This window comes from Grus americana, chromosome 1 (assembly GCF_028858705.1).
Source record: "Grus americana isolate bGruAme1 chromosome 1, bGruAme1.mat, whole genome shotgun sequence".
Lineage (NCBI taxonomy): Eukaryota > Metazoa > Chordata > Aves > Gruiformes > Gruidae > Grus > Grus americana.
The window spans coordinates 210,213,860-210,240,718 of NC_072852.1; the positions used below are offsets into that span (position 1 = coordinate 210,213,860).

The following is a 26,859-nucleotide window of genomic DNA, read 5'->3' on the forward strand; positions in this document are numbered from 1 at the left end:
CTTCTCCTATGTCATGTCCTCCCAGCCACTGGAGAGATTAAACTGTTTCTCTTTCTTAGATCTAGCCTTTTATTTCACATTGTTTTCCATTCGTGCTCTTTATTCAGTGGGTACTAACTCAAGACCAATGAAGAAACCACCCACCTATATAAGAATACATGTTTTTCTGTCTTAGTGCAGGCTTTGAATATTATATGGTTTTAACCAGGTCCATGTCACTCTCACTCCAGCTTCACTTCAAGTAAGTACTGAATGGCAGCTTTTGACTGCTTCCATTCAATTTATTTTTTTATTTTTTTAATTCTTTTTTTGTTTACCAAGAAACCACCACCTTTAAGATAAGTGTGGGAAGCAGGGAAAGCAAACATTTAGCCTTCTCTAGAGGTGTACTAGAAACATGGAGAAGTTACTGCAGTTTTCTTACGTCAGTGTAGTAGCTCTGTACTGGTTCTCTTAGCTGGAAAAAGAAACTGATTTTTTCTACCAAAACACAGGTTGAGCAAGAAGGTTTTCATTGTTCCCTTAGTCATTCTTTATCCTTTTTTACTTCTACTGCCTCAGAGACGATCCAAGTGTTCATTCATCAGGCCTTCTTTAGAGACAGAATTCTAACCAAATATTTTTTTCATGTATTTCTTTTTTTCATCCTATTTAAGTCTGAAATTCTCTCTCAGAACTTCTTGGGGCCACAGTGGGATTTTTCACATGGCTTCTTAAGGTCAGAATTCATATTGGGAATCTCAGCGGGGCCACACTGTGATAAGCGTTTCTGTCAGCTCAATCCTGTAGGAGTAGCTGCATTAGAAATATGTACAATAGGGTAGGTTTGACAAATGAATAGCGCAGAGTGTTCTTGAGCACACCATGTCTCTGAGCTGCTTTAATGCACAGCCTAATGTTTAAACACAGGAGAAGTAGAGAAGTGAACATTTCAACTTTGTATTCAGCTAGTGGCCCATACTGGGGAAAAAACAGACAGTTGTTCCCCTCACTCCCCAAAAAGAAGTTTATACCTGGGTCTTGACAATTACTTAACCGAAGAGTTTTTTAAATGCTGTTTTTCTCCTTTTTAATGAAAACCATGTCAGGTGTTCATCCCACCAAACGGTAAGAGTTCATACGGTAGGTATTTGCTCCTCAGTTAGTTAGTCTTGCTGTTCATGCTCACACATTGCTGGAAATATTTTTGATGCATCAGCAGTGAGATTATTCAGCCAGCACACCACCATGGCACAACTCTTTTGACCTTGGATGAAGCAGCCAGAAGAGATATTGGGGAAGCCTTAAGTATAAATGCAATAAGACTGCTCAACTGTGGTTTTGTCTTAATAAAGCAACAATAGACATCAAGTGTCCTATAGCATCCAGCAACCAAGCTGCTGTTCTTGTAGTTGTATTTTCTTTTAGTGGGCATTGGTAGTCAAAGAAAAAAAAAAAAAACCAAAAAAAACCCCCGCAAAATAACTATCTTTTTATATGAGGAAAGGTTGGCTATTATGAGAAACATGCAGTTTGACAGAGCAAACTTTTTGGGTGTTTGTGTAGATAGGTTTACTTAAGGGAAAAAGAGAGCAATATGTAAGTGAAGAGAACTGCATTTGGTATTTAACTATAGTTAAAAGTAATTTATCTACTAATTTTCTTCATCAAACTCTTCCATTTCTGGAATGAAAAAAACCCAAAACCAAACAACCCGCCAAACATTTCACAAACTCAAGAGCTTGCTCAGTGCTTGGAGTCATGCCAATAAAAAATTGAGGTGCACCTGCTTCTTCAACGGACCATTTGAAAACTTAATTTGACAGAAACTGTAAATTTGTGAACAATCACCATTCTCATTGTTTGGTCTCAAAAAAGTAGTCATCTTCAAAATACAAAGATTTTTTTGTCCACTCATTGTTCCTGTGGTAACTACAATAATTGTTTACCTAGGAAAGCAATATTGGAGATTTATAATTTAAAGCTATATACCAAACATAGCACCTTTTGGTTACTGCTGGCCTTAGCTCTCATTTTCTCTCTTTTTGATGTCCTACAGGAAGGGGAGGGACCGAAATTATTTGGTGTCTATGACAACTGCCACTTTTACAGGTTCTCCTTCCCAGCTGGCGTTTTGCACAGAAAGAGCTACAAGCAAGGAGACAGAGCTGGCTCCAAGTCACCTTCTGTGGTAGGTGGACTGCCAACCAGCCATGTGCTGATCCAAGTCTGTGTTACTGCTGGAGCAAGGTTGTCCTGTGCTATGTATTTCCCAGTCTTTTGCCAACCTCCTTTGTTCACGGAGGGAAGGGGAATCAGATCACAGTGTCAGCAGGAGGAATCAGCTGGCCAAGAATAGCTAGAAATAACAGTGTCTCAGCTGAAATACGCCAGTAGAGTGACTAGTGTGTAGCATTGCAGGGATGTTTTGCCGCTTTCGTTTGGAGGACAGAGTTTTTTTCAGGTGAAATTCATCATGTTTATACTCTGTAACCTCAGGGTAGTCCTGAGGGTGGCTCTCCAACCAAAAGGCAGTTCTTCACAATGGGAATGAAATGGATTTTTAAGAATGTTTTAAACCTCTGATATTAATATTTCTCATTAGAGCAAGGTCTGGATCCTGGAATGAATAAAGTTCCCACGGAAGAATCTGTTTCAGAGGCAGGAACTTCTCTGCCTTGTATTCACATGAATCAATCACAGTGGCACAGATTTGATCTCACTTTGGGTAGGTTTGGGGACTTCACAACATAAACAATCCCATCCCCATCGCCCCCCTGCTGTTCAACGGAAGATGCCAGTCTGGGGTGCAGATGTAAGCAGGGGTGAGTTCAAATCCCAAAAGGAACCTAGCAGTTGAGTTTCACCCAGTCAATACTTTCACTGCAGAGAGAAGACAGTGTATCACACAGCAGCGTAATTGGAGGTTTCATTCTTTCAGCCTTCATTAGAAGCACTCCCCCACTCAGATCAGAACTCGCTGAGTAGGAATAGGAGCACCGGTGCCAGATTTTGAATGATATAAGAGTGCTAAACCACTTCCCTCAGCACAGAGAAAACAGTTTTAGGAAGGTATGGAGTTTCCTGAGACGCTTAGTGTTTTTAAATGTCTTGTGCATTGCTAAGAATTTCTATAGGGAGGTCTGTCTATAGCCCGAGCTCTCCTTTCAATGTGTGCGTGCTGATTGCATTTAACTAAGATCCTCTCACATCAGTTTTGAGCCTCTTGTTGAGTATGCTGGAATTCTTTGGTGGAAAACAGTGATAGGAATTGCATAGAAGGTAGCTGGACATAAAATGAATACATACTTAACTTAAAGGTATTGGTAATAACAGAGGAAACGAGAAGAAATCACATAAGCTTCATTTTTTTTTATTGATGTTTTATTAATGAAAATGCTTGTAACAATTGAAATAACTTCATTGTGACCTCGAATAATACCTTTATTCATCAAGGTAAAAAGTAAGTCAAATTTCTTCTGTTGGAGTTACTGACCCTAAATACTCTTACTAATATGAATCAGAGTTGTAAAGCTACAAAAGTTCTACTTACCCATTTTGGCAATTATAGCTGCTTTAGACATTAAATTCACTCTCTGGAAAGAGCAAAGAAGGAAATTACAGGGAGGACACATAGAACAATTCCCTAGAGTAAATTAAACTATTTTGTGTTAGTTTTTTATTCAGATGCTGTGCAAACTGGTTTAATTCTCCTAAAATATTTATTTGTGGGCAAACCTGAGGGCATCCGTATTCTACAATCTTTTAGCCACGTCTGATGCACCCCGTTACTCACATAAATCTCCAGATAGATAGGAATTTGTGTTCCCCTTTTATAGTCTTCTTGCAAGTGTCCTCCTCAGAGGTGTATATCCTGTCTTCCTCTCATGTCTTGTTTTCCACTGATAAGCATAAGGGCCAGACTAAGCAAGAGCTTATAGACACCTTCAGCCATAGATTCTAAATCTACAGTAAGAATCCTTACCCAGGGACTACACAATGTTGAAGGAGTTTCACAGCTAGGTTCAGTTTGGGATTTCTGAGTTTTCCCAGCTACTAAGAGAACTAGAACAGTCTTGGAAGTGTTGGGTATTTCAGTGCCTCCTTTACACCTATGCAATCAAGAGTCAAAAATTAGTCATAGATTCCTAAAAGCACACTGGTATAATATAGATACCCCTGTGAGGAACAGGTACACTTTTGGAATCTATGAAGATAAGTGGGCACATCTTAATGCCTCTTTCTTTGTCATCCTAAACAAAATGTTTAAGATAGATCAAATGAATTGCACCCTGCAAAAGACAATTTCCCTGTATTCACTCTGAAGAGAACATGAAGTATTTATATAAATCTCTACAAAACAGACATATAAAGTCAGGTCCTTGCTTTCCTCAAGGAAGACAATACCAACTAAGGATTCTGAGAGTAGCACCTTTATTATACCCTGGCAGGCTACTCTTTTCTTTTAAAATGTGTTGTATAGCATACTTTGCACCTTTTTAGTCTCCTTCTGCATAATAGACTTGCCACTTGTCATTAGGATACTTGCTTGGGAAGCAAGAATAAATGTCTTGATTTTAATTACCTCAGGAACTATAAGCATGCTAGATTGTTCCTACCTTGCTCCATCTCCTCCATCTTCTCCAGTTGGGAGTAAATATTGGTCTATATGTATATTTATATGAATAAAAACATATCATATAATTTTTTCCCTTTTTTTTTCTTCTTTTTTTTTTTCCTTTTTGAGTTTGTCTTACAGATTGCTTTGTAAGAAAGCAGGCACTTGGCTCATCTTGACCAATACAATATCACCTTCTTGTCCACACTCTGTCTTTGATTGTGCTACCTGTGTCCCACAGGGTTTATTAATTCTGGAACTGAGGAGAATCTGAATTAGTATTCCCTTAGCCTCGTTATTTTCAGTCTTAAAGTAGTAGAGTGGTTAGCATGCACTTTGGAAATATTGTCAATACCTGGAAACTTATTCATATTCCTTTTACCCCTGTAATTTTCTGTATGCATGAGCTCCTCAGAGTGCAGAGATTCAGAACATGTTCAGCCTTGCCCCATGCGTTAGTATCTATAGGTGCTACTGCCACCGAAGTAATGAGTGTTACCAATAGTGGGCTTATAAAATGTAATAATTATGTCTCCTTATTCAGGTACAGGTTTATTTATTTTTTACGGATGCTGTGGCAAACAGGTACAGGAAAACAGGGGGAAACTAGTAGGGGAAAAATAATCCACTGTCAGTGAAGACAGTGACTAATTTTATGGGTTCTGTTAAATGGTTGTGAATAATGGGAAAGGAGGAGGGGAGAAAGGGGGAGGAAAAGAGCAAAGGAAAAGAGCCTTTTATATATCTGTATTTATTGGGACCCTGTTTAAAAGGTCAATGAGAGGTATTAGGAGTGTAAGTGCCATGGCCACCCCCATCCATTCTATTTGCCTCCTTTAATCTTTTATCCAGCTGCTCCAAACATCTGGCACAGTGAACTCTGACTCTGGGCTCTGATTCATGGGGAGTCCTTGGGGATGTGTGTGCGGGAGCTGCTATGCATCCACACACCTCTGTGTGTCCTGCTTGTGTGGGGATCATCTCCCTCATCTGCTGTGGGTCACCCACATCCTGGCAGCTAGCTGAGCGTCTCTGTTTTCTATGAGAGGTGGCTGCTTTCTGACTCCCTCATCACACACAGTCCCTGGGGAAGGCAGAGAACTTCTGTGACAGCCCAGCAAAGCAATGGCACCTCCCCCTCCCCAGATACTTCTGACATTGCTTCCTCCCAGGGCCCCTGTGCACAGTAATACCACTTTGTGTTCAGTCTCACCTTTCCCTTCCACAGACACATCCCTCTCCTCCTTCTTGTGATCTGTGCTTTCTCTACTAATATCTGTACCCTCTTTTTCTCTGTCTCCAGCCTCCTGACCTTCTAGTAATTTCACTGCTCATGGTTGATGGGAAAGACAATATCTGTCCCCATGGAAAGGAGGAAAAGGAAGGATGCTCCTTACCCATCACCCCACCAGGGCAGTGACAGGAATGGGGAAGCACCTGCTAAGTAGTGGGCTGTTTCCTCTCATGTAACCTACCTCCACCGCTTCTATCACCAGTGCAGAAGCTCTTGGAGCTGAGTAGATGGAACAAACAGTTAGAGCCACATGCACACACACTCACTGTGTCCTCTGCTTTAAGGACTGGCCTCTGTCAGGACTTCAGCAACTGGAGGAGCCAGGAGAGCTGGGGAAGGATGTAAAGCAGGTGCTGGCTGATGGGCTACCAGCCAGTACCAGGCTGGGACTTGAGGAGGATGTGAAGGAGAAAGAGGCCAGGCTCCACACCTGGTAAGGACATAATGGGATTCCTGTTCCTCACCCTTTGGGATGAAAGGAGCAGTCAAATGGTAATCTGGTGGAAGAGACACAGCAGTAAAGAGATCACAGAGGTTTAGGAGCATGGATGGAGCCATAGCAAGACTGTCCCTCTTTCTCTGTTCCCCAACAGCTTTATCAGAGTTACCTCTGATGGGCGGGGGTGCAGAGGAGGACACGATACAGGTTAGATGTGGCAATGTAGTCACCCAGGAGGAGCCACATCAAGTAATGGCCAGGATTCGGGTCATTCGGTAGTTGTTTAAAAAAAAAAAAAAAAAAAAAGAGATAATATTTTAAGCAGCAACCCAAAGAGGGGGGAACCAGCAGGGAGTGCCAAGCTGTGGAACAGCAGTGGAGAATGGCTGTTAATTCTCGAAAATGGATGCACAAGCTAATCCTCCACTGCAAATACAGCCTGGTAAATAGTCGGACCCAGCAGCCTTTTAAATGCCAGATCAGCTCTTACTTATATGGCATTTTGCTTTATTATTTATTTATTTATTTATTTTATTTTACTTTATTTATTTATTTATTTACTAGGAATAGCTTTGAATGAAGAGATGATCTCTGCCTGGCATTGTGTTGCGATGGTTCCTTGTTGCTTGTTGTTGCTGCTGCAGTAGGAGTGCGGGGAGGTGTTGAGTTTGCCAGGGCTCAGGCTACCTAGGACCCCTCCCACCCGCACACGCGTATCCACACCCCCACACCCCATGCTCAGAGCCGTCGTGCCCGGCCGTGTGCCGGGGGTCCCTGCCCACCCCGGGCAGAGGAGCGGTGCGGTGCAGCCGGCGGGAGAGGAGCGGGATGGCTGGGTGTGAATGAGAGCAGGAGCCTGGGTGTGTAGGGCTGAGCCGTGAGAGGGAGGAGGAGAGAGGGAGGGGGGACGCTTTGGGAGGATGCGGGGATGCCGGAGGAGAAGGTAAAACCTCGACTGGCTTCGGGTGGGAAGGGTTAACTGAGGAAAGGTAGATGTGTGGGGAGCAGGTAGTTAGCAGGGAAACGAGGTGCTGTGGAGTGTGTGGGAGGGTGGGGAAGCAGAAGGGCCGGAGAGTACCGAGCTTGTGGGCAGAAGGTAAGCGAATAAGCAGCCTGCCCCTCGATCCGCATAAACGGTCCAGGGATGCTGGCTAGGGAGCCGGGGGGCTGGCAGGGAACTGCAGTGCCTGTGGGTCCAGGGAGCCCGGCGGGGGGGCAGAGGAGAGGGAGCTCGGCGGGAAGGGGGGGTGACTGCAGGTGGCACCTGCCGTGGGGAGGAGTGGGGGGCCGGCGCAGGCGGGGGGCAGCCCGCGAGGGAGAGGAGCAGAGGGGAGCATCCCGCCAGCGGGGCTGGCAGCTCGGGCAGCCCTTGGCAGGGGCATCGCTTCTCTTCTCGCCGTGCCCGGTGCCGTCGCCCTGCAGCCAAGGGAAGGGGCGAGGGCTGGAGAGGTTAACCTGTCCTTCCAGTGGCAAACAGTCCCTTCTTTCTGCTTGGTATCACTGTATGCGCGTGTATGTGTGAGAGGGTGGGGGGGTCGCTGCTCTCGCATTCCCCTCTCTCCCCTTGCCAGGGAGCAGCAGGCAGAGCCCAGGGCTGGCAGGCTGCTTGGTTTCCTAGAGGGATCTATGCCACTTGGTGGCACTAAAAAGTTGCGCTGAAGCCCGGCGCTCTCCCGGTGCAAAGGGCCCCCTTGCCCCCCAACCCCGGACCCGCAGGTGCGGCAGCGGAGCGCCCGGGCCCCCTTGCAGCGCGGCCCCCGGGGGGACGGGAAAACTTCGGCGGAGCCAGTTCGCAAAAGGCAGCCGGGATGGCAGGGGTAAACTCCTCCCCGCAAGTCGGTTTTAAACAGACCCTCCAGAAACATATATGGCTTTTTTTTTTTTTTTTTTTTTTTTTTGTTCGGATGATGCTGTTCTGAACCGAGCACCGCTTTCTTACTTGCTGGAGGATGGTGGTGCAAGAGGGAGGTGTCGGTTTATAGGGGGACTTTGCAACCTTCAGAGCACCTGGAGAGCTTTCCTTGCAGGGCAGAATGCAGGGTTAGCCCCTTATAAATGCAGAAAGGTTGCTGCTGTGCATATGTGGGGGGGGGCGGAGGTGTTTAAGCAGGTGGGTCAAGCTGCAGCAAGTATTTAGGAAGACCAAGGCTGTGGTGGCAGAAAGCAAAGACCCATCTGTTGTTTCATTGTTTGTTTGTTTATTCCTCCTCCTCACGCCTCCTCCCCCCCCCCCCCCCCTTAAATCCAGGGACCATTCACGCCTCTTGCAAATGAGACTTGGGCGATGCTGAGAGAACAGCGTGTTGCATGGTGTGTGTGTATGTGCATGCATTTGCGGGGGTAGGGTACTCGGTCCTCAGCATTAGCCCGTGATCAGAAGAAAACAGGATCTGCCCATAGCTGGAGGAGTGACAATGCTAGCCGAGTGGGGCTCACCTGCTGGTGATCTTTGCAGAGGCATTTGAGGATTATTCAGCTCCAGAAGGTCTGTGTGAGGAATGCTATCTCTGCCGTGGCTGAAAATAGGAGGTGCCTACCCCTACCCATCTTGATTATTGCCACTGAAAGGACTGCTTTGCCTCCACTGTAGGAAGAAGCAATTGCTGCCACCGACAAGGTAATGCTGTGGGGTGGGAGAGGGGATTTATGTGCCCTGGGTTGCAGACAGAAACCCTGTGGATGCAGGAGGAACTCTTTCCCCTCCCTCCTCCCTGCTTTTGCTCTGTGCCCTGGTTGCTGGAGGACAAGCACGGCTCCTGGGGGGGCCAGCAAGCCAACCGGTGGGGTGCACCTCCAGGGGCTGCTGGGACATCAGTGGGTCGGGATGCTGGAGGGCAGTGGGCACTGACCCTTCCCCAGGAGCAGGATATGTGTGGGGCTGGGGGGGCTGAGGTACTGCAATACCTGGGCTTGGTGGTGTGTGTGATATAGCCCCTCCGTTCAACAGTGGGGATTTGTCTTGCCACGAAGGGATAATGGAAATGGGGATGTATTTGTTTTCCAGAGACAGCCAGGCTTAGCTCAGCCATAGACTTTTGTGTGTGACCTTGGGACAAATCACTTTGGCTCTGCTCAGCGAGTCCCGTCTGTTCCTTATTTAATAATCCGAGTTAATGTCTCCATGTACAAAAATGATTCATTAAGGGCTGAGAGGGACAGCGATAACACTAGCTGAGCAGGGAAACAGAGACCTAAGAACCAGCGTGTATGCACACATACACGTCTGTATGCACAACCACTTAGTTATAGCAGCACAGGTAGATATGCCAGGAGTTAACCTTGTCCTATAGTTTCCTCTAAGACGCAGCTCCATGTATTTAATTTATTTGTAAAAAATGTTGTCCTGCATGACAAATGTGACCACCATGGCAATTTTTACAACTGGTTGGTTTTTAGCTTTTTTTTATTCTTTTTTTTCCCCCTAAACCTGCCAGGAGGTGAACGCTTGCGGCGGGCGGTGCTCAGCACCAGGGACAGCTCCCGCTGCCCGCAGCCGTCAGGCAGCGCTGTCCCGCACCCCGGGGCTCCGCCACCCCGCAGCCCCGCTTCCATTCGACCTCCTCTCCAAGAAGGTCTTTCTGGTGGCCGTGGGGGTGACTGGGTGTAGGGGGATACCGGTCGTTTCTCTCTTCTAGTCTTGAGAACAAAGTGGGGGGATCACCTCGAAAGCTGGGTGGCCGAGGACCGTCTTGAAAATACACCACTCTAAACCATCCTGAAAGGGAAAGACATATAGAGGAGTTAACTCCCAGGCTCTTTTCATTCTCTATGACTTTTTTTTTTTATTACTGCATTCCTAAATATTTCTATCATATACTAATATTTTGCGCATTCTCAAATACTTTAACTGAATGCTAATATTTATGCTACGTGATTGGGAATACCAGGGTTAATCATTATTTCAAATGACCGGAGAGTATTTTTGGGGTCTCTATATAGGTTCTTTGTCATTTTATTTGCCAACATGTTTATAGCATTTTTGATATAGAGGTAGTACTGGAATGCCACAGTAACACCTCTCTTGTTGTGACTTGCTAGAAAATATTTTTTTTGAATTGCTGTTGTTTTTTCTTGATCACATTCTCCAGATCATACAGTTTTGTTAATTAATACAATGTCTAGGATTGCAGCTGAAATAACACCAAAGCTATTAGTTCCTACATCATATGGTAAAACAGGTTTTTGGTAACAGCAGCAATAAGTAGTATATTTAGTGGAATTGCAGAAATCATTGCAAGTTTTGCTGGGAAGTTAAGCATCTACATATTAAAATGAAAATTGTTTCATCAACCAGAAAGCGTGTGTATGTGAGCATAATATGGGGAAGAACTTCCTGGGATTGCTGAAGATCTTGCTGATAATTATAGCATTCTGTTTATTACCTATGAAGGCATGAGATCAGCACACTAGTCTGTTATTTTCAGTTGCTGCTCTGGCCAAATGGTTAAAATTCTTCTATGCTGCTTAGTTTCTAAGTGGGATTACAGGAAGATGCTTCATAGTCTCTCCTGTTGTATAAGACTATTTCTTTTGTCAAAGGGCTTGATCCAATGCCTGCTGGAATCCACAGAGCTGATAATGCCATGACTAATGGTTGTTTGATATTTTTTTTGGTTTTTTTTTTTTTTTTTTTGTAAATGGAAAATTTAAATGCAGTAGAAATCTCAAAGCAGATCAGTGGGCTCATGTTCATGGTTTTCAACTAAAGAACATTTGAGCACATCAGGTTTTGTGTGATCAAATTACCTCCAAGGAGTGGGTGTGTGGGACCTCCTGCAAACTGAGCCTCTCTATAGCATTGGGAGCTAGCTTACCAGAATAGCTTGAACCCGATGCTTAGTGTTTGCAATACCAATAGCCAGCAGAACTGAGCAAAGGCATCCTGAACGTACACTTTTTCCTCACATTGGTCCCCATTGAGATGAGTCAAGAGGTCTCTCTTCTTATGTAATTGTTTTTGTAAGGCAGTTCCATCTTTTGCTATCCAAAGATCTTCACTGTGCGATAAGTGGCAGGACTGACTCTAGAGCAATAATTCAGTTGCTGCTTGCTAAGGTTTTATCTTCTCTGATGATGAAACCTGGGTTAGTTCCTTGGGATATACTGATTTGATCCATATCTGTATCGACATATATTATCTCATATCTGATGGCATTGAATTAATTGCAGTTTGTACTGTAAATGAATGCCTGGAAAGCATTTAATCAGCAGATACATAGCTGTAGGCTATACAAACATAGCATGTAAGTAAAATTTGTCATAAAAATCGATGGAATTTGGGAGCCTAAGTTTTCGTGATTGCTCTGATATGAAAAAATCCTTCAAAGACATGTTAAACTTTAGATAAATCTTTACAGATGTTTGATGAATAACATTCTTCATGTGCTTAGCACTGAGCATATTCTTAAGTGCTTTCCTGGATTGGACCATAAGTTCTCACTCCATCACAGCACTGTTCTGTAGTTCAGTAATCTGGCCTTTTATTTTTATTATTTAAATCTGCCTGAAGACTTAGAGACTATAAATGAACATGCTGTACACATACAAAATTGTAACAAAGAAGAAACCTGAATGAAAGTAGTGCTCTTTCTCTCTTTTTTTTTTTTTTTCTCCCTGATACAAAATAGGCTAAATCAAAAACTTCCCTTTGCTGAGTTTGTGTTTTACCTACTAGAAGCCACACAGCCGAGAGAATTGAATTGCGAATAGACAGATCCTTCACTCTGGGGTCACTAGTGGGCGCTGCGATAATAATGTAAGTCACAGGGGGAAAGGTTTCATTCTTTGGTTTAAACACAGTTCCACCTGCAGTAGTAGAAGCCCTTAAGAAAAGCCACGCGTGCCCCATGTAGAAACTCTCAGCCACGTACGTGGTGGAAAATCAGCCCTTTGTGAACTGCTGTTCATAGTTTGATTTTTGATCAAGCTTTAATTAATGTTGTTAGATATCAGGGCTCTTTGTTCCTTTTGGTATGTACAGACTGTAACTATAGATGGACTTGCATTTGAGGTTGAAATAAATAATTTTAAGAATTGCATGATGTTTCATGGACTATTACAGATGCTCATTTTCTACTCAGTTAAACCTCAACATGAAGTAGCTGGAACTCTGCCCTAAAGGAACAGCTGAGAATTTCTCCTGACAGAGACTACCATAAAGTTTTTACTGCCAGAGAGAGCAGAGATATAGGAACACGTCGAGTGCTTCATCAGATCTGTGTCATCTGGGTAGTCCTTAAATTTTTGTCTAGGGTAAGAGCGAGCAAAGGACAGATAGGCAGCATGATCTTTCTGCCTTACTACTTCTGCGTTTGCTCCAAGTGTGAAGCTAGTGCACCAGAAGACTGTGAGCAAAGTGTCTGTCATCTATTGTTAAAGTATGTGACTTCAGGATTAATTTGTAGTTAGATCCATAGCTGAAATAAGCTAGGAACCCTGATACACCAGTAATTAAGTGCCTGATTCCATTTTGCCTATGTTGCAGTAAATTAGGAATAACTCCCTTGACGCTGAAGAAATTGAATAGTGTGAAAAGTAAATGTGACCCTAAGTGCTGTGCACGTTGATTTGGTTGTCCATCAATGAAAACAAGTAAATACAGATAAATTATTAATTGGGAAACAATTCCCATTACTGTATGCATGCATTCAGGAGTTCATTGTCTGCTGATACCTCTGTTCTCAGTCTGAAGGCTATAGCATGTCAAACTCCCTTTAGGGTTATCCCTAACAATTTAAACAGGAGTTATATTTAAGCTTATGAAATTTTGCTTAATTTTATTTTAGCACTCATCCTGCTTGTAATAATAAGCTTCCTGTAGTAGGAAAGAATGGTAATCAAAATGTGGAGTGACTTGTATGTGATTGTCTTGGGACAGAAGAGCCATAAAATTGTATATTTGAACAGTTCCCTTGGCCATCTTCTCTTCAGGAAGATATTCTCCAGGAAATGTAATTAGTGTGCTTAGTCTATCAGCTCTCTGCTCAGATATTTTGGTCTAAAATGAGATGTGTTACCTGATTACTCTCACGGCATTTTCACATGACAACAAGCACAAATTGAAATACAGGAAATTCTGTTTAAACATAAAAAAGGAACCTTTTAACTGTGATTGTGGTCAAACACTGGAGCAGGTTGCCCAGAAAGGTTGTGGAGTCTCCATCCTCTGAGATACTAAAAGCCTAACTGGACATGAAGCTGAGAAACTTGCTTTAGTTGAACTTGCTTTAAGCAGGGTGGATGGACCAGACAACTTTCTGAGGTGCATTTCCACCTCAACCGTTCTGTGATTTTTTAGGTTTATGAGGGCAAGAGTAAGCCCATAGAACCACATCTTTATTATAAAAATACAAATCCATTGAAATTTAGCAGGCTCCCTTAGCCATGTCAATATAAATTCCAGGTTGTTTCACTGCATCATGAAAGCCCACAGAAAGCATTGACTTCAGATCCTTTGGATATGAGTCCTAAGTCTAATACTATAAAACATAAGCAGTGTTCTTGGTGTAGTTAGTAACAGCTTTGTAAGTCCCATGTAAATTGACTTTCACTTAGGTACAGTGGAGTATGTAAAGAAAGTTCATTAATTCTGGAACAACAGTCTGCATCTGGCCCCTTCTTTTCCCTTGGATGCCATGGAGTGGAAGGATTTGATTGCTTTCAGAACTTGCTTTTGGGCCATAGGAATGCCCTAGCCATGAGATCTGCTACTATTATGAAACCAGAAATATAAAGCAGACCTTCAGCTTTACTTCATTCTTTACCCTGTAATTTTATATCGATAGATACAACTGTAAACAGAGAAGAGCAAACAGCTGTTGTTTGGAGTGAAGAAGATCAAAATGGCCTTGCTGCCCTCTCTTTCTCATATATCCTGTATGGAAATTATTTAATCCATAGACATAAGATCAAGAATGGTATTGACCAGAAATTTGGTTGATATGTGTTGATGTGTGTTGTAGAATTAAAATGGTGGATGGGGATTTTTTTGTGTCACGAGCTCACCCCAGTCCTCTGAACTCCCTCTATTTGTGCGTATGCAGCTGCACAGGCAGCTAGGTTATAAAAAGGCATCTAATTGTATAGCCAGTTACTGTCTGAGGCAGAGCTGGCATTTGTCTCGATATAGTTGTGCTCTGTATGTGTAGCCTTAATTTGAGAAGCTCAGAAAAATAAGCATCCATGGTTTAAAACAACAGAGGACTATTTCTGTTCAACTGTCAATAAGTTAGTAAATAATTAAAGATTTTTTTAAGTGATAATAAATGAAATTAATTGGAGGTATAGGAATTTAATATCTGTGATATTGTCCAAAGATATCCCCTGTCATTCATCCTTCAGGCTGTTTGCAAATTATACAGTACCGTCTCCAGAGTCACAGAACAAACAATTGGAAGACATAAGCAGTAGTGATATTCTGTAATTAGAGACTAATTAACCTGAATTGAACTGCTGTTATTCTTTAGTGGCAAAGGGTTGCAGTATTGATAAGCTAACTCTTCACAGACTAGAAAAAAACTTCTTGAAGTGTTCCACAGTTGTCTGAACCTTATTTCATTATTAACGCTTTCTATTACTAGAAATTAATATTACATGAACCTATTAATATTGCAATTAATATTACAAAACCATTTCTAGTCAATGTTTTCTCTTTTTAAAGATTTGGATTTCATTCAGTAATATTCACTAAAACTATTGTATGATTTCCTCTGTGTAAATAGTTTATAATTTATGGATGTCTAGGTAGAGTAATAATTAAACAAGGCTAACCTCAAGCAGAAAAGTGTTTTTAGGTGTGACTCTCTCATCTTCAGAATCAGGAAGATTTTCACGGTGGTACTGTATTGAGTGACCTAGCTGTGAGGGGTAAATCCAAGATTAAAATAGTGCTAGATTTTGTACCTGGAAAAAACAGAGGTAGACTTCCTATGGCAAGGGTTTCTTTGACTTTACAACATCTGAGCATTATTAATGATTGTTAATGGATTAGAAATGACTGGTGGGTCTGAAATATTTATAAATTTCTACATTCTTTTTTTATTACATCAAAAGATTTATGTCAACAAAACTGACATCAGGCTCTGTCCCAGAATTTTGCATTTATTTTGTCAATAATGACACTGGGCATGTGGTTCACCAATTAGCTCAGCATCTTCCTAGATTTAAGAGTGTGCTTAGCTTTCTGTACTATCAATGGATCCACCGGCTGGTGTAGAGCAATAAATGGTACTTTACTGTGCTCCAGGATCAAGACCTGGACAAACTACTATTTTAAACCAGAAGCATCCTGTTACAAATCCACTGCTAGGTACAGAACCTTTTCAAGTACATTTTCAAGTTCCATTAACCACAGCCCAAGATATGAATTCTTTGCTGTTTCTTTTCTTTTTTCTTTTTTTTTTTTTGAACACTAAAGCTCAGTGCAGATAGCATTGCAGACTATCAGCAAACATAGCAGATCAAATATTTTCAGCAGTAATGCATCTGTGTAGTCTCTATGTTGACTTCTTTCTATCAGCAAAGTCTGTATGGTTGTCCACAGTAGCAGGATTTGTCAAATTGCTTATTGGAAATGTTTGATTTAAGGATATAAAAAGATGAAAAGAATTTAATTTCTCTGCTGTTTTAGAGTTGTTGTTCCTCTGCTGAAATATTCACTGCTTAAAACAAATGTAAATAGTAATAATAAAATCAGATTTCTTAATCCTAACTTATTTTAAAAGTTAATTTCTTTCATGTTATGACTTACAAAGAAAAAACAGATTTACCAATTTGAAGAACCAGATCCTGCATTCCTTAGAACGTTTCAGGATCAGCTCTTTTTGTCAACAGCAGTTTCCTAGTGCTGCAACTGATAACACAGTACAGCCCAAGGTGCATTAGTGTGACATAGGCAGTTGTGATATGGAATGTGTCTGAAAGTAAAGGGAGTTGTTTTTGAAGACACACATCAGAAATGGCAGCGTCTTTCTTCATTGGAATTAAATACTTATCTGTCTTTTGTGCTTTTGCAAGCATTTCCCAAAGGAGTTTTTAAACAAGAGTGTCAAAGAGAAAGGTACCGATTTATACCAGCAGAAGTACAAGCCTAAGATTGTGAAACGCTGAAGTACAACAAAGTTTTCCACCTTGAAAATTAATGAAGCAAGTGTATATAGGAGACAATGTATTACAGTCATTGACAGCAGTAGGAATAGGTGCAATTTTAGAACAGATTACAAAGCTGACTTTGTAACAATTTTAAAGTTTTTTCTCTTATTTACTCATTTTTGAAGGTTATGAGGATTATGATCACATGTGCAGCTCTGCATAACTGTCCACTTGGAGATGATGGTGACTTCTTAGAGAATATACGCAAACTCCTGGCTAACCGTCAGCATAGTGCTCCTTTTATCCAAAAGATTTGATAACTGCTTTCACCAGCTCTCCGGTTTTGTTCCATCATGTTGTCTCTACCAGCCTAAACCATTTCCTAAAATGGTCCTTTTGCTGTTCCTTGCAATCCTGCTATTGAAGGAAGATGTCTGTGGGAACTTTGGGCTTTTGGTTTCTGCACAAGCCAATGAAAGAAGGGTGGTTGCACACATGCCTGGTGATATTATCATTGGAGCTCTATTCTCTGTCCACCACCAACCAACTGTTGACAAGGTTCATGAGAGGAAATGTGGAGAGGTAAGAGAGCAGTATGGCATTCAGAGAGTGGAGGCAATGCTACATACCCTTGACAGAATTAATTTGGACCCCACACTGTTGCCAAATATAACGCTAGGATGTGAAATAAGGGACTCCTGCTGGCATTCTGCTGTGGCTCTGGAGCAGAGCATTGAGTTTATAAGGGACTCTCTGATTTCATCAGAAGAAGAGGAAGGGATGGTGCGATGTGTGGATGGATCTTCATCATCTTTCCGCTCCAAGAAACCCATTGTTGGTGTCATTGGACCTGGCTCTAGCTCAGTTGCTATCCAGGTCCAGAACTTGTTGCAGCTTTTCAATATACCTCAGATTGCTTATTCTGCCACAAGCATGGACCTAAGTGACAAAACCCTCTTCAAGTATTTTATGAGAGTTGTGCCATCTGATGCACAGCAAGCACGGGCTATGGTGGACATTGTCAAGCGCTATAACTGGACCTATGTTTCTGCTGTACATACTGAAGGTAAGAGGTTATTTTTTTCCATATAAAATCTTTGAACTTTGATGTGGTCAAATAGATAAATGATGATAGTCTGATGTTGTTGAGTTTTTAGCCAGTCAGCTGTCAACAGTATAAACTTTTACTATACTTAATTAATAATAATTACACATTCCCTGCAGCGCTGAAGTAGCATCATGTTGACAATGACTGAGAACAAAGTTTGAAATACAGGGTTGTGTGTGCTCTAGGGCCACTTGTTACTAAAAGCGCTAGCTCTGGAGTCTCCTAAGTGACTTTAATTTAATTTAGTTGTCTTTTTTTTTTTAATCTACCAATTAGTGTATTTATGTAAAATAATCATTTTTACTATATTGGTATCAATGGGAAATGAGAAAACATCTGGTCTTCCTTGTGCAGAAGAGAGCTAAATCATCATTTGAAACTCTACCTGAGTCAGAATGTGTTCCTGTTTAATATCTGAAGCACAGACACATGAATACTAGAACACACATTAGTTCTGGCTAATATTTGAATGCATGTTGTCCCAGCTCTTAGAAACCAGAACTATTTCTGTCCTTTTTATAATATTCCATGGAGTACTGCAGGTACCTCTTGCTCTGAATCTGGCCATTGGTTTCAGGAACGAGGAAGGGAAGTCTCCTCAGATCTTCTTCACACTTTTATGCTCCATCAGGTGTCCAGAAAATTAGAACCATGTGCTAAATTGCTTTCCTCTTTTTATTAATTTGAGTTAGAGCTTAAGCTTTTCACCCAGTGTTCAGAAGAGTATATGATTAAAGGGAAATGCTATGGAAAAGCTTACTGGATTTTGTTATTCCTTGTATTGGCAGAACTGAGTGAGTTCATCTTGCCATAAGCCACTAGAATTTCATACCACTTTAAGAGCAGGTTTCACCAGTCACTGTCTAATGACTGCACCATTTCATGAGTTTTCTGGAATTAGGTTCAGTGATGAATTTTAGGATCTCACTGGGTCACCTCTGTTCAAACAGAGAAACTCAGAATGAAAGGCTCAGAATATGATCTGGGAATGAAAAGTGGTATTAAGAGATTGAGTAGTGGTGACAGCATTTCTGAACAGCAGCAGATGCTGCTGGCTTTATTACAATCAATAGAAAGCAGATTGTCCTTCCCACACACTGAGTATGCTTCTCTGGCAGTCTTTATACTATTCAAAGCCCTTTTTGGGGTGATACTGGTCCAACGCTAGTATGTAGAGATCTTTGTCCTCCTATAGATATGTAGAGAGCTCGTTCTGCAGTATTTAAAAAAAAAAGTTAGAACTTACATGCAGATTGTTGCAACCATGTTGCTATCACAATAACAAAAGCTGGTAAATAACTGCAGCCTCTTTTGTGCAGGGATGCATGAATATATTAACAGTTTAATATAACAGTGTATAAATCACCCTATGTCACATCATGTAGTGAAGGTACTCTGTGCCAGCTGATGCCTTTGGCATGGCTTGGTGTGCAGCCTTCGCTTCACAAATATCTATGACTAACACCATGGTCAAAAATAATGCCACTGATGTATCACATGAGCATAAAATTTTATATCCTGACTACTTTTGATGTATCATCTAATTTTTACTATGAACAACTTTTACACCTCTGCTTATTGAAAGGGAATACTTACATATTCAGTGTGGGAATTGTCAAGCTTATATCAAGGTCTGGTTCTGCACAGAGTGAGACTACTTACTCGTACCATTTCCCGTGGACACTCTGTTTGGAGCAGATGGTAACATATGGCATGTTAATCTTATGGCAGAGGAACTTTGCACTGTGCATTGGAAAGAAGGGAATAGGGACACAACGGTTGAAGGTGGAGGTAGCTGCTATGGGCAAGACAAGAGTAGAAAATGACAGAGGAGCTGGGTGTGAAGAAGGAGAAATGATGAATGATATATCTAGTACAACATGTGCCTACTTGTGCTGGTATCAAAGTGGACAAGACAGGTGGTACGTTGTTAATACCTGAGGCCTCAGACAATTCATAGCATGTTTAGAGCAACATAACTCTGGACTTCAGTGAATGAACATTAAACTTGGGTTCTGGGAATCTTATGATCCTATCTTCTATTTGCATGGTCTGGTCATGATGATGATGAATATGCTCTCCAGTTAAATAACATCACACAAATGTGTTCTAACAGTAGAACAGATGGTATTTATAATGGGATAGACAAATACAAACTGGTCAAGGTATTTCTTTGAAATGTGACAAAGTCTGATGTTCTGGACAGTTTCCAAAGATTATGGCAGATGTTGTCCCTTCCAGGAACAGAAAGATTTTTTTAAAAACACCACAAAACACTCCTATAGATGAATGTTAAAGGAATCGAGTAAACAAGCAAAAGAGATATTCTTTATTTTTCTATTATTTCTATTTTTGATATTATTTTTCATTTTAATATAGCATCTATTTACTTGTAAACATTCCAAATATGTCCCTATACTCAGTGTCCTACATTCATAGGTATTGTTTCAAAATAGGGGAAAAAAAATTGTTGAATCCCACTCCTTGCAATTTTCATCGACTTCGGATCTTGCCCACCCATTGAGAGAGGACCTCTTTCAGTGCCTCCAGTAATTCTGGCCATCTACATTCATTATCTTTAGCTAATCTTCATGCATTACCCAGACGCTTCTGAAATATGATCTTGGGTTTCTGGGAAGGATTTCCAAGGAGATTGAGAGTCCTCTCTTTCAAAGCTGGACTGGGGGAAAAGAAGAGGCAGAAAAAGTTTGGTTATTTCATTGCTTTGGTAGTGTCATCAGCAAATAAAGTTATAGGTCTTTTTTTGGTCTAGGATACAAAAAGCCTGGGATAAGTCAGTAGCTTCGTAATAAAAAGCTTCCTGTTTGAATCTTTCCTTCTGTACTTACTAATCATCTGTGTCTGCAATGGATTAGTATTTTGGGAGGTTGATCTGAAGTTTTGTTGTTAAATCCTTATTCAAGACTTCCAGATTTAAAATACACAAAATTTCTGAGAGGTTCTCGTAAGCTTTGCTTCTTTGATATTTAGCATCACAGTTTAATCAAGATGATGCCTCCAGGTGTGCAAATAACCACTAAGAGTATTAATTTTTTTTTATTTTTTTTCATAAAAATTGGAAGGTAGCAAGCACTATTGTCAGCGGAGCTCTTATAATTTTAAGGAGGAAGTTTCTGCAATCCAATGAATAGGAAATATGAGTAACATAGGAAGGATATTTCTCATAAAGCAACAGTCGTCTCCACTTACTATAGTGTATTTTACATATGCTAATCAGAAATCTTTGCAAGTCTTAGGTAGTCTTAAGTTGTAACTCCCCTTGCTTGGCTGTGTCAGGAATGACATATACCACTGGCGTCATTATCTTCCTCCACTCTCCAGCTCTTCCTTGCATTTAATGATTTGTGGGGCAGAATCAATCTGGCTCTAAATAAAAAAAAATTCACCCATTATCAGGACACTTTTTGAAAAAGCCTCATCAGTTCTGGAATCCAGGTCACTCTGTAGCCCCATGAACAGACATGTTAACACTGTAGCAGGGAGGTAGGAGCGAGCAAGCAAAGAGGAAAAATGTGATGGGAAACTCCTTGTACTAAGGACCTATGACTTAAAGCCCGAAGCAAGTGCCTTTAACTGTATGGATTTCTACAAGAGGCATGCAGGATGTGCTGGAGACCATTTTATTTCAAGCTTGCATACTGATCTAATTCTTTCCGCTGACGTTACAGATGTTTTTTTCCACCACTGCGATAGGAACAGAGCTTAAACAAACTTTTGTTAAACTCAAACCAACTTTCACTTCTCAGACAGACAGCGGGTCAATAATGCAGCCAGGAACTCAGTCTGTGTCTCTCTCCGGCAAAGTAGCTCAGCAGAGAGAAGCCCTCAATTTCTCAGAGCACTTTAGGGATCTTTTTTAGCTCATGTAACTGTTGTCCACCCCTGAGGAAACTAATGCATGGACAAGGGGGTAGAGAGGAAAATTTGTGCATGTATCTGGATTTTGGGTAGTAATGGTTGGCATGCAGATGGGCCAGGCAGCTCAACTACTCCTGCAGTTTTGTCTCAGCCTTTTCTTACTTCACCATTTGGCACCACAACTAAATGGAAATGGTTGGGGAACCGGGGAGAAGCTGGCTGTCTGCCCCAAGAGACAAAGAACTGTCTGTTTACCTCATTCCTGTATGAAAGCATTTTCTGGTCTTTTTGAAAGATCAGAGAAAAATATATACAATTTTCTCTTTCCCCATCATTGTGGTCTGAAGGCCTCATTGAAAGCCCATTTGAAGTCAACACCCCCCCATTGACCAGACTGACATTCAGATCAGGTCTTCCTAGTCAGAAACAAGGTCAGTCCCTGAGAGTCTGTGCTTAAAACTTGCCTGGAGCCAAATGAATTAATAATTTGAAAGACAATTGTTATTGCCATTGGAAACCATTTATTTTTGCCACTCTGAATGGAGTGAAGAGGTGATGTATGCTGGAAAACAGAACCGCACAGGGGTACAATTGAAACACAACAGGCCTAATTTATTGGGGGTGGCAAAGGATAAATTTTACTCCATTAGGTAAAGGGTGTGATTTACTTTTGAACACAGCCTTAAGAAAGAAGCCATTTTGTTAACACTTTCTTTAGACAGCTCCGCAGGTAAACATTAAATCAAACTCATCCTCAAAGTCCTCTCTGTTTAATATCACTTTCCTCCATTTAAATTTGTCATAAGTGAATATAAAGAGGTGGTTCATGTTCATTTTCTTAGGATGTAACCAGGCAAGCGTAACAAAAGCAGAACTTATTTTTCTTGCAGATAAGGGTTATTTCACACATTTCCTTTCATGTTTGTTCAAATGTGTCTGGTTACAAGACTATTTTTGCCTACATCCTTTGCTACCAAGTAAAGAGTGAAATGAAAATTAGTCATAGTCTGTGAGAATAGGATGAAGAAATGAACGAAAGAGCTGCAACAAGTTGACCTTAAACCTGCTGCTTGGAACAAATCGTACTTATAGGACGTTGTGGAGATTTTCTTTCAGACTCTAAATTTTTTTCCTTTAGATGCAAAAACTATATTATGGTCAGAAATATCATTTGCTTTTCACAAAATAATATGATTTAAACCTAGATTCATTTCATTTTAACCATAGGTGATATTTTTTCATGGTTTATATGCAGAAAAAAAAACCCACATAGAAGTAATGTACCAAAAAAGGTAATTGCTAGTCCATGAAAATATTTTCAATTTTAAAGAAAATTGTTATAGAAGAGTCCAAGAAGACCTTCCCACCAAGTCATGAGGTTCAGACTGGACCCCTTTGCTTTCTAAACTTCTTCTCAGAGAGGAGCCTAGGTGTGGCTGGATCCAGTTTTAACCTCCAGCTCTAAAGAACAGTTTGGACCCTCAGCTCTGCCACAGAGTCAGTTATTTCAGCTTGAGCTGGGTGCCTCCGCAGAGGGACACCCTTGGTTATTTTCCTGTGCCTTCTGAGGACTCACAATCTACTACACAAAGTGTTCCTGCACCTGTCCACAAGACACACACAGACTTTTTGTCCAATCAAGCTGCTTTTCCCCTACGATGACTGGAGTAACATCTTTCAAATTTTATCTACGCAGTTTCATCATCCTCTTGTCTTATCCACACGTGGGTCTCATCTGTCTTCTGTTGACTTGGGATAAAATGGTTTCTCTCCCTCTTTGAAGGTCTTTTCCCTGAATTATAAGCTTCATCCAGTTTATCTCGCGGTGCATGTGTCCCAGTACTTCTCCCCCTCGACCAAGCAAAGGTTCAACTACAGTTCAGTCACGGTTTGTGGCCTAAGGCTTCTGCACTCCAGTCACTCATGCCAAGCAAAATCACTCATGTCAACCAAAGCCACTCAAGTTTCAATTCAACCTAATTTTAATTAATTCTAATATTCTATAAGTAAACTATTTTAATCCCTCCAAAAAATTTATTTCTAAAAATCTGTTTCTGAAAGTTGAAGAATGTCCTGTCTAAAGACTGGAGATATTCTATTTCAGCAATGTTTCATTTTTGCCCCTAGGCAAAATAATTGGGGTTTTTATTTTTTAAATTACTTTTTTTTTTTTTTTTTTTACTTTTAAACCATTTCAAACATAAATGTTGAGATCAGGATGATCCCAATTTGATATGCTTTTAATCACATCAATCTTGTAACAAAAATAAAAAAAATATCACTCTTCTGTAAGAAAATACGGGAAATGCAAAACATAGTTCCAGTCCTATCCTGTTGAGGTGTTTGCTCATTTTTATTGAATGTTGACATCTATAACAAAGGTGGCTTTTTTTTGGCCCAAATTAAAATATTTATCCTAGCATCACAATTGTGAAAAGTGAGCAAATACTGTCAATCAGCTGGGAATATTAAAACAGAAAACTGAAGCAGCATCAAGTTATGACTGACTAACTGGACAGCACTTTAACATTGCTGGCAGACTGCTCAGCCCAGACATACCCACTGTGAAGTATCTTGACTGACAGAAAAATACAGAACAAGGCGTATACATCTGGGGATGAAGATTGTTAGGGGAAATACGAGACAGCAAAGGGAAGGCGAGCAAGGAAGTATACTGTTCTAAAGTCTTTAAAAATCACTTTGAAAGGAACAGTATAGGGTGGACTTAGCTAAAATCAGGGCATTTAGATCTTCAAAATGTCACTTTGCTCCTTTTTCTTAGAGTCTAAGTGTTTGAATGTCACTTTTCCCCTCACTTAGACTCTGTAGCTAGTCAATGAAAGTTGCAGTGCTATGAAACCTGCCTTCACTGAGAAGAGACAGTGGGAGTCCAGCATCCTCCCGCTTCATCTTAAATTTGTCTTTTGCCTTGGGCCTGGAAATGGCACAGTTCTTGTCTCTATCCCCAGGGTGCACATCTTCAATCAGAATGGGATCTATCAAGTTGATGAGATTTGGAAATCTTTCAGGAACCAAGTTTCACTGCACAGTGCTTGATGGGTCAGATCAGTTTTAATGAAAGATGGTCCTCCTAATGTATGCTTTCAGACAACTATGGGTAGTGACAGCGGATCATTTTCCTGTAACCGCTGTCAATATTTTGTCTTTGAGATGAAAGAATACATGCTGTAGAGCTGGCTGGAAAATAGATATTCCATAAATTTGGGAAAAAAAAAAAGTTCCTGAAGTATTTTTTACCACAAGTCAAAATTGAAAACTAAAATAACATTTTTTAGTGAATTAAAGCTATGATGAAACTCAGAAGTTGGTCAAAATAAACTGCTTGTCTTGTGATTATATTAAAATAGATGATAAAAGGTAATTTTATAAGTCAAATGGAAACTTAATTCAAAAAGATGTCAACTTTTTAAAATTTTTGAAAATATTAATGTTCTTTGACAGTTTTAATAAACTTCCGTTTTCCGTGGGGAAGAGCTAGATGATCTCCCCCTTCCCATTTTATTTGGCATGTCTTCTCTACCAAAAATCCTGTATATAAATTAAATATTTTTTGATACATTTACATCTGATTAATCCAATAGTTAAGCTGGGGCTGATGAAACAGGTCCCATTATTTATTATTTGTGATAATTTGTGCTATTTCTGCATCTGTTATATGACTTTTCTTTCTTATTCTGGAAACCATAGATTTTTCTTTCTCCATGCATGCTACCTAGGGCCAGGAAATTTAAGTCATAAATTTGTGAAGTTATAATTTTTCCTAGATTTAAAGGTCAAAAGTGCAGTTAGTACACTTTCATATGAGAAAAAAACCACAACACATCATTATTCCATATTCCTTGCTACTGTTGGATCAAGTCCAGATGAGGACAACAGAGAGGATCAGAGGACTGGAGCACCTCTCCTGTGAGGACAGGCTGAGAGAGTTGGGGTTGTTCAGCCTGGAGAAGAGAAGGCTCCGGGGAGACCTTAGAGCAGCCTTCCAGTACCTGAAGGGGCCTACAGGAAATCTGGAGAGGGACTGTTTACAAGGGCATGGAGTGATAGGACAAGGGGTAATGGCTTTAAACTAAAAGAGGTTTAGATTTAGATTAGATCAGATATAAGGAAAAAATTCTTTACTATGAGGGTGGTGAGACACTGGAACAGGTTGCCCAGAGAAGCTGTAGATACCCCATCCCTGGAAGTGTTCCAGGCCAGGTTGGATGGGGCTTTGGGCAACCTGGTCTAGTGGAGGGTGTCCCTGCCCATGGCAGGGTGGCTGGAACTAGGTGATCTTTGAGGTCCCTTCCAACCTGAACCATTCTATGTTTCTATATAGATCCAGTTTTAGAGAATTCAGGGGAGATGGGGGCCCTGTTGTGATGGGAGCCAGGAAGAAAGGTAGAGAGACAGAAGAAAGCCACCCAACATCACTGGAAGGACTAAGATGAGAACCCGCTTTTCCAGAGTGCTAGTTTAGGAGCCCAGGTGTAAAAACACTTTACCAGACACTAGAATTTAATTTCCTACCTAAACAAGGACAATCATAGAATCATAGAATCTTTAAGGTTGGAAAAGACCTCTAGGATCATCAAGTCCAACCATCAACCCAACACCACCATGTCTACTAGACCATGTCCTGAAGTGACATGTCTACATGGTTTTTGAACACCTCCAGGGATAGTGACTCCACCACCTCTCTGGAGAGGCTGTTCCAATGTCTGACCACACTTTCAGTGAAGAAATTTTTCACAATATCCAACCTAAACTTCCCCTGGAGCAATTTGAGGCCATTTCCTCTTGTCCTATCACTTGTTACTTGGGAGAAGAGACCAACACCCACCTGGCTACAACCTCCTTTCAGGTAGTTGTAGAGAGCGAGAAGGTCTCCCCTCAGCCTCCTTTTCTCCAGACCAAACAACCCCAGTTCCCTCAGCCGCTCCTCATCAGACTTGTGCTCCAGACCCTTCACCAGCTTCGTTGCCCTCCTCTGGACACACTCCAGCACCTCAATGCCTTTCTTGGAGTGAGGGGTCCAAAACTGAACACAGTACTCGAGGTGCGGCCCCACCAGGACCGACTACAGGGGGACGATCACTGCCCTGGTCCTGCTGGCCACACTATTCCTGATACAAGCCAGGATGCTGTTGGCCTTCTTGGCCACCTCGGCACACTGCTGGCTCATGTTCAGCCGGCAGTCGACTGACACCCCCCAGTCCTCTTCCTCCAGGCAGCTTCCCAGCCACTCTTGCCCAAGCCTGTGGCATTGCGTGGGGTTGTTGTGACCCAAGTGCAGGACCTGGCACTGAGCCTTGTTAAACCTCACACAGTTGGCCTTGGCCCAGTATCCAGCCTGTCCAGATCCCTCTGCACAGCCTTCCTACCCTCAAGTAGATCAACACTTCCTCCCAATTTGGTGTCATTGGCAAACTTACTGAGGGTACACTCAA

At 41.4% G+C, this 26,859-nt stretch overlaps 1 protein-coding gene across 6 annotated transcripts in view; it reads left to right on the forward strand.

Moving 5' to 3' along the window:
* The first annotated feature begins 7,188 nt into the window (after positions 1-7,188).
* Positions 7,189-26,859, forward strand: part of GRM5 (glutamate metabotropic receptor 5) — a 285,898-nt gene continuing 266,227 nt past the window's right edge. For 2 of the 6 annotated variants that reach the window (XM_054835026.1, XM_054835035.1), the window contains exons 1-2: positions 8,613-8,947; positions 16,605-17,485. In XM_054835026.1, coding sequence (XP_054691001.1) covers positions 16,807-17,485 — 679 coding nt within the window. In that variant the 5' untranslated portion in view covers positions 8,613-8,947; positions 16,605-16,806. Of the gene's footprint in view, positions 7,274-7,389; positions 7,427-8,053; positions 8,148-8,612; positions 8,948-16,604; positions 17,486-26,859 lie in introns of those variants that run through there. The other 4 variants (XM_054835043.1, XM_054835006.1, XM_054834996.1 and 1 more) reach the window with 4 other exon arrangements.